Source organism: Coffea arabica, chromosome 8c (assembly GCF_036785885.1).
Source record: "Coffea arabica cultivar ET-39 chromosome 8c, Coffea Arabica ET-39 HiFi, whole genome shotgun sequence".
Classification (NCBI taxonomy): domain Eukaryota; kingdom Viridiplantae; phylum Streptophyta; class Magnoliopsida; order Gentianales; family Rubiaceae; genus Coffea; species Coffea arabica.
The window spans coordinates 30,311,771-30,318,176 of NC_092325.1; the positions used below are offsets into that span (position 1 = coordinate 30,311,771).

The 6,406-nt window shown below is 35.4% G+C and overlaps 1 protein-coding gene across 1 annotated transcript; it reads left to right on the top strand.

Moving 5' to 3' along the window:
* The first annotated feature begins 3,475 nt into the window (after window positions 1-3,475).
* LOC113705968 (cytosolic sulfotransferase 15) lies at window positions 3,476-4,486 on the top strand. Its single transcript, XM_027227869.1, has one exon. It carries the CDS (start codon window positions 3,476-3,478, stop codon window positions 4,484-4,486), a length of 1,011 nt encoding a protein of 336 aa, XP_027083670.1.
* The last annotated feature ends 1,920 nt before the right edge of the window (window positions 4,487-6,406 follow it).

Sequence of the window (6,406 nt, forward strand, 5' to 3'; positions counted from 1 at the left end):
CAAGTTAGCTATCAGCCAAAAAACGCCAGATTAGTAGCAAGACATGAAGGTGATATATATGGCTATTCTCATACCACATAACATCTATAGTAGACAAACTATCCAAGCAAACTAACAGAAACAAGACCAACAAGAAAGGAATAGCAAATGATAGCAAAAAAGTAGGAAAACTTGCAAAATAAAAACAGAAGAGGCTAAACGAATTTACCAAAAAAGAATGAATGAGCAAGGAGGTTTAACAATAAAAGTCACATAGTTCGAAGAGTAGAAAGTGGGTACAACTCCAGGAGATGCACATACAATCTGCATGTAAGAAAGGGAAGCAGCACATCTAGTGCAGCAACAGTGCGAAACCAAGGAAAAAGGAGCAAACATCTAGTGCAGAGCAGCTAACATAAATTGAAAAGGCATAAATACGTTTTCATTGCTCAACTAACAGCAAATGGGACAAATAACATAAAACACTAACGATTTATATCTATAAAAGCGAGTCCCAGTGAAAAAACACACAACATTTCCTGAAAGAGGCAAGAGAAATAACAAAGAACAGTTCAAAGAGCAACGACATATGCAACGAGCAAATAGAATATCAAGCTAGACACACCGGAGGAACAACAGTCACTCAAAAACATTAGCATATAAAATAAGAGCGTCACGGAGAAACGAGAAAACAAGTCATGAGTTTACAAACGCAATGCACACTATATAACCAGCTAAGCAGTTGACAACCAGCTAATGCAAACCATTTAAAAGCAGTTACCATGGCAAATCAATATAATAATAGCCACTAATCTATTAAGGAAAACTGTTAATTAGTAAACAAGTCAAGCTGAATGCAGATTGGTAGAAGAACAACCTCATTGAGCTTTAGAACCTGGATAGCCAAGAAACAAGAAATATAATTTGATTAAAAGAAGTCTAAAGTAGAAACAGGAGGAACACCTCTTCCACCTCATGGCAACAAGGAGTATACTGATGCTGATGCCAAGAGCCAGAAAAAAGGAGCACACGCCTCCAAAGCAAAAGGATCACCAAGAGGAACAGGGACGCCGCAGCCAATAGCTACAGGATTAAAAAAAAGATCAAAACTTCAGCATGAACAGAAGAATAGAAACAAGGCAGAAAAACAGGGGCAAAAGGTAAGAAGAAGGAAAGCAGGTCACAGAAGGCACTAACAAGCATTACAGCAAACAAATAAAGCGCAAAAAGAAAGGATCCGAAAGAAAGCTGAGAAATGAGCAAAAAAAATAAATAAAAAAGCAAGAGAAAATGAGAGAAAACCGAAAGAGAAGGAAAAAAACATTTGGAAGCAAAAGAAGCGTGAACATGCACAGCATAAGTGCAGGCAACATGAGACCATCTCACTACAAAAAAACAGAGCGAAAAAAGATTAAGAATCCGGACGCGGGTTCACAGAAAATGGCAATGCAGCAGTAGACTAAAAAGCTAACAAAAGCGGCTAACGAAGAGGTGAAATGAGCTAAAAATCAAGAGAAAAGGTAGGAAAATCTTTGGAAGCAAAAGAAACGGGAACATGCAGAACATCAATGCATCATAACAAAGCAGAGGAAGAAAGATTAAGAACACGCACCTGTGGTTATGGAAGGCGGCAATGCAACAGTAGCCACCTATAAAGCTAACAACCAGAAACAAAAAGAATATAGGATAAACATAGGTAAAAGACACAACAAAAAAAAATGAAAACCAGAAGCAAGCATGAGGACAGACCACACTAACCATAAGCACAGCAAACAGCAAACAAGCAATAGCAGAAACCAGCGAGCAGGAGGCAGAATGAAGAGAAGCAGCCCGAACGGAACCCAAAAAGGAAAATTGTCCAACAGAAAATTAACGGAATTGTCCAACGGTTACGAGAGATCCTGCCATAGCCGTACAGAGATGAGCTGTTGAACTGTAAAAAAACTGAAAGTCTCAGACAGCGGAAATTTGGCGGCAAAGGTAATTTTACATAGATGGACACACCCCCACAAAATATTACCAACGAATACAAAAAAAAAAAAAAACAAGTCACAAAAATAAATCTTGGTGGGGAAAGCGTAATTTCACCATTGACCAACAAGTTTCCTATCCCCAAAAATGACTAACTGATGACTGATGACTAATGACTATGACTAATGACAAACAAAAACAAGGACAGCATCACAATTGTCTCTGAGGAAAACAAAAACAAAAGAGGCCCATGAGAAAAAAAAAAAAACTACCTGGCAGCACCACCGGCCAATCCCCAGTTGCCACATGGGCGGACGACCATCCTAAGTGGCAGGAGGCTTCCCCTCTTTATCTATATGTTGAATGACCATTCTGCTCCGAATCATATAAGACAAACAGCGATTTGCTGTAAATTTGTTGGCAAGCGCTCAATCATTAAGTGTAATATTTTTGTTTATCAATCCTAAGACTGTAAAGAATGAATTAAAACGAAGTATAGCATAAGAGCAACTACAACGAACATTGAAATTAAAATGGTCATTTTCTGGCCATTTTACAACAGACATTTTGGTTTTCTCCCTATTTTACACGAGACATTTTTTTTTTATTTCACCTCACAATCTCCTACTCCATTATTTCTCCTACTCCCTTATTCATTGTCTTCAACCTCTTTACATAATTTTTTAAAATTTCAGTATTTTGTCATTATGGATGAGAATTTTAGTAATTTTAGAAATATGTTAAATGCTCCAAATATAGAAAATTCATCCTCTTCAAAAATCAAAACCACCAAAATTTTCAAAATTACCCAAATTTCCTAAATTATCCAATTCCAATTCCAATCTAAATCTATAATTTTTAGAAAATACCAGTGTATTATTTTTCAGAGACAAAAAATATATATTATTAAAAGTCACAAATTAATAATATTATCTTTTAGCAAATACAAAATCTAAAAAGTAAAAAATTCTAATGAAACTAAATAGTTTATTTTTAAGTTATTAAAATACATATTTGATATGCTTGTGGACCATATTATTATACTATGTGGAATGTAATCCATTATGGGTGAGCGTATAATAAAAAATGAGATAGTTAAATTATGACGTGGCATGTGAATTTCGTTCAGGTGGACACCGCTCTCACATTCTAGTGGATTACATTTTGTGGGATTAAATATGTATTCCACAATTAAAACTTGTCTCCTATTAATTTGTCACAATTAAATGTGTCCTTACTTAAAAATCTAGTCAAGTACGTAGTGCACCCGTCTAGTTCGATACTGATTCAATCCCTTTCGGATTATTCCAAAACATCTTCGGGCCCTCACCCTCCCCGTAGCATAGGAATATATCATATCCCAAAAAAAAAAAAAAAAAATTCTGTGGGATTACACTCCACTCTCTGTGGACAAGGAATTGTTGAGGCGACCCCACAACATCCCATTATTGAACAATTTTTATGTATGTGATTTGGTGGATTCAACAAATCCTGCCTTGCTGATATCTATGCACTTTACTTTCCCATGGAAGAAACGCCAATATTCCGTCCTTCATCCTCAACCAAAGTTGTAGAGGATATGGATGAATTTCAAGAATCGCTACAAACAATTCCTAAAAAGGTAAACTGGGATGGCCGGTGGCTATGCTACTACAACAATTTTTGGTGTCCAGAAAGAGTGCTTAAATCCACAATTTTCTTTCAAAGAAACTTCAAAGCTAAGGATTCCGACATTATCTTAGCTTCCATCCCTAAATCAGGCACCACTTGGCTAAAATCACTAAGCTTTAGCATCATCAACCGCAAGAAGTGCACAATACCAGAGAGCCCTCTCCTCATCACCAATCCTCATGATCTTGTAAGATCCATGGAGTATGGTTTATTTCTGAATAGCGAAAATCCTGATCTTGAGGCCTTCTCATGTCCAAGAATTTTCTCAACACATCTACCCTACCATGCCCTACCTCAATCGATTTTGAATGCCAAATGTCGCATAATTTATATATGCAGAAACCCTTTGGATCAGTTCATTTCTCTCCGGCACTTTTTGCTTGAAAATAGTGGTGAAGATCAGCAAAAAGCACTTCCTATTGATGAAGCTTTTGAATTATTTTGCAAAGGTTTATACCCTTTTGGTCCCGTTTGGGATCATGCTGAGGGGTACTGGAATGCAAGCCTAAATGATGTTCAAAAGGTGGTGTTTCTCAAGTACGAGGATCTCAAAATAGATGCAACTTCTCACGTGAAGATGCTGGCAGAGTTCTTGGGATTTCCTTTTTCTCCAGAGGAAGTTGAAAATGGTGTAGTCGAAGAAATAGTTAAGCTTTGTAGCTTAGAGAATCTCAAGAATATGGAGGTGAACAAGAATGGTGTTGTTGTTAAATCTCCAACTGTTAAGTTTAAGGCTGGTTCCTATTTCAGAAAGGGAGAAGTAGGAGATTGGAAAAATTTTCTCAACAATTCCATGGCAGAACGTTACAAGAAGATTATGGAAGAAAAGTTGGGAAAATCTGGTTTGGCATTTGAACTGTTATGAATGTTGAGCATCCCATGGATGTATTATTTTTTACTTCTTTTCTTGTTGGTTCAATGCATTTGGTCAAATCCTCCTTCGAGACCGACACATGAAGCCTTGTTCGTATTTGAACGACTTGGATCATTTTATTAGTTCTGTTGTTTTGTCTTGAAAATCATTTCAAGTGTGGAGAATTTTAAAGTGATTTGAGAAGTATTCTCATCATTGTTCACAGGGTTAATAGCATTAAACTCCGTTAATTAACTTGTATCTTCGTTAACTTTTTTCTTTCCTTTTGGCAAAACTCCGTATGCAGAGAGAATAACCAACTTTAAATTTTACAACAAAAACTAAAAATGATAAAGGGGCACAAACAGGATGACCTTCATTGTAAGAGTAAATGATAGTAAAATATCTCAAATAAGGTATGTTAAGACCATTTAAAGTTAGAAGACCCTGAGTCAATTTCAGAAGGCCTTAGCTGAGATAAAGATCTCCGACTTGGGACCATAATTCTATTTATAAATAAATTTTTTATTATCTTTTGAATTTCTATTTCAACTCATTATAAAAATAAAAATTAATCTTAAACCTCTACACATTAAAGATTCATATCCTTTTAGATACATTAAAGTTTAAATCATAATTGATCATTTTAATTGAATTTAATCTTATTTGATAATTTATAACACATAATTATTTACATCCAACATTGGATTAAGAATCCAATGTGGATGACTTTGATGATACACATGACTGATAGTTTTGCGCTTGAGCCAAAGAGTGAATGAATCCGCGCCGAAGGGTTAGAAATGGGCGGACCACAAAAATGCTCCAAAGACGAGAAATGAACCAAACTTTTAGAATCAACTTCAACATCAATATTCAAAAACCCATGAGACAAAAGAAAACTGCAACCCCCTAAGCTTACAGCACATTTCCACCAAAGGAAGAAGAAAGTAAAACACTTGCATCAAATGAAATTTAACTTGCATTAATGAGCTTAGAATCATAAATATGAAAGTTCCATCAAATGTAACTAAAGCTTGCCGTTGTCCATGTCTAGTACTTTATTAACGGCTACTTAATCAGTGTCGAAAAGGCCTCGATTTAGTGGCTAAGCTTTTAGTTTAATGGCAACTTAATCCGTGTTGAAGAGGACTCGATTTAATGGTCAAGATTTAGAGGTTTTGTATTCAAATTTATTTCTGTTCTTCCGACTCCTTAAATCTCACTCCTCTCTCACTAAAAATAATTTTAAAAATATAACAACAACTCAATCAGCTGTAACATAGGCCATCGATCTAATTTCAAACCATTATGATACAAATTTCGTGACTTTGTTTTTAGACAACTAGCAGGTAACTCAAATATTGACTTCTATCTACGAATATAAAAAGATTTACCACTTTCGTTTTGTGTCCTGGTTTGTCTTCAGGATGAGGGTCAAGTTTTGATGGCTACCAACCTCTAATCCACATAGGCCAACGTATGAATAATGAAAAGCAGACAGCGCCCGACTGGCTTCCAATAATTTACGAAGGACGGGTCCCAAAATTCTGGTGGAAGCACAACAAGTTAGGATGGCCTTCTCCCAAAATTCGAGGGAAGATGGTTTGTTTGCTCATCATTTAATTTGTAAAAATATTATTATGTCACTACATTATAAATATATTTTTAATTAATTTTTTATTTTTTAAATATATTTTACATGCATTACATCATAAAAAATATTACAATATTTTTTTAAATATTTATTTTAAATAATTTTCTATCCAAACACATTTAATAATTTTAGATGGATCTAGAAGCACAATAATTTATGATGGACCGGTCCCATAATTCTGTGGAAGCACAATAATTTAGGATGGATTGATCCCACAATAATTGCTCCTAGGGGTACGATGGACTCTCACTCCTTACTGTTCTCGGTCTATTTAA

What these genes read in the sequence shown, in the direction of transcription:
- LOC113705968 (XM_027227869.1), top strand. Translation starts at nt 3,476, where the DNA reads ATGGAAGAAACGCCAATATTCCGTCCTTCATCCTCAACCAAAGTTGTA.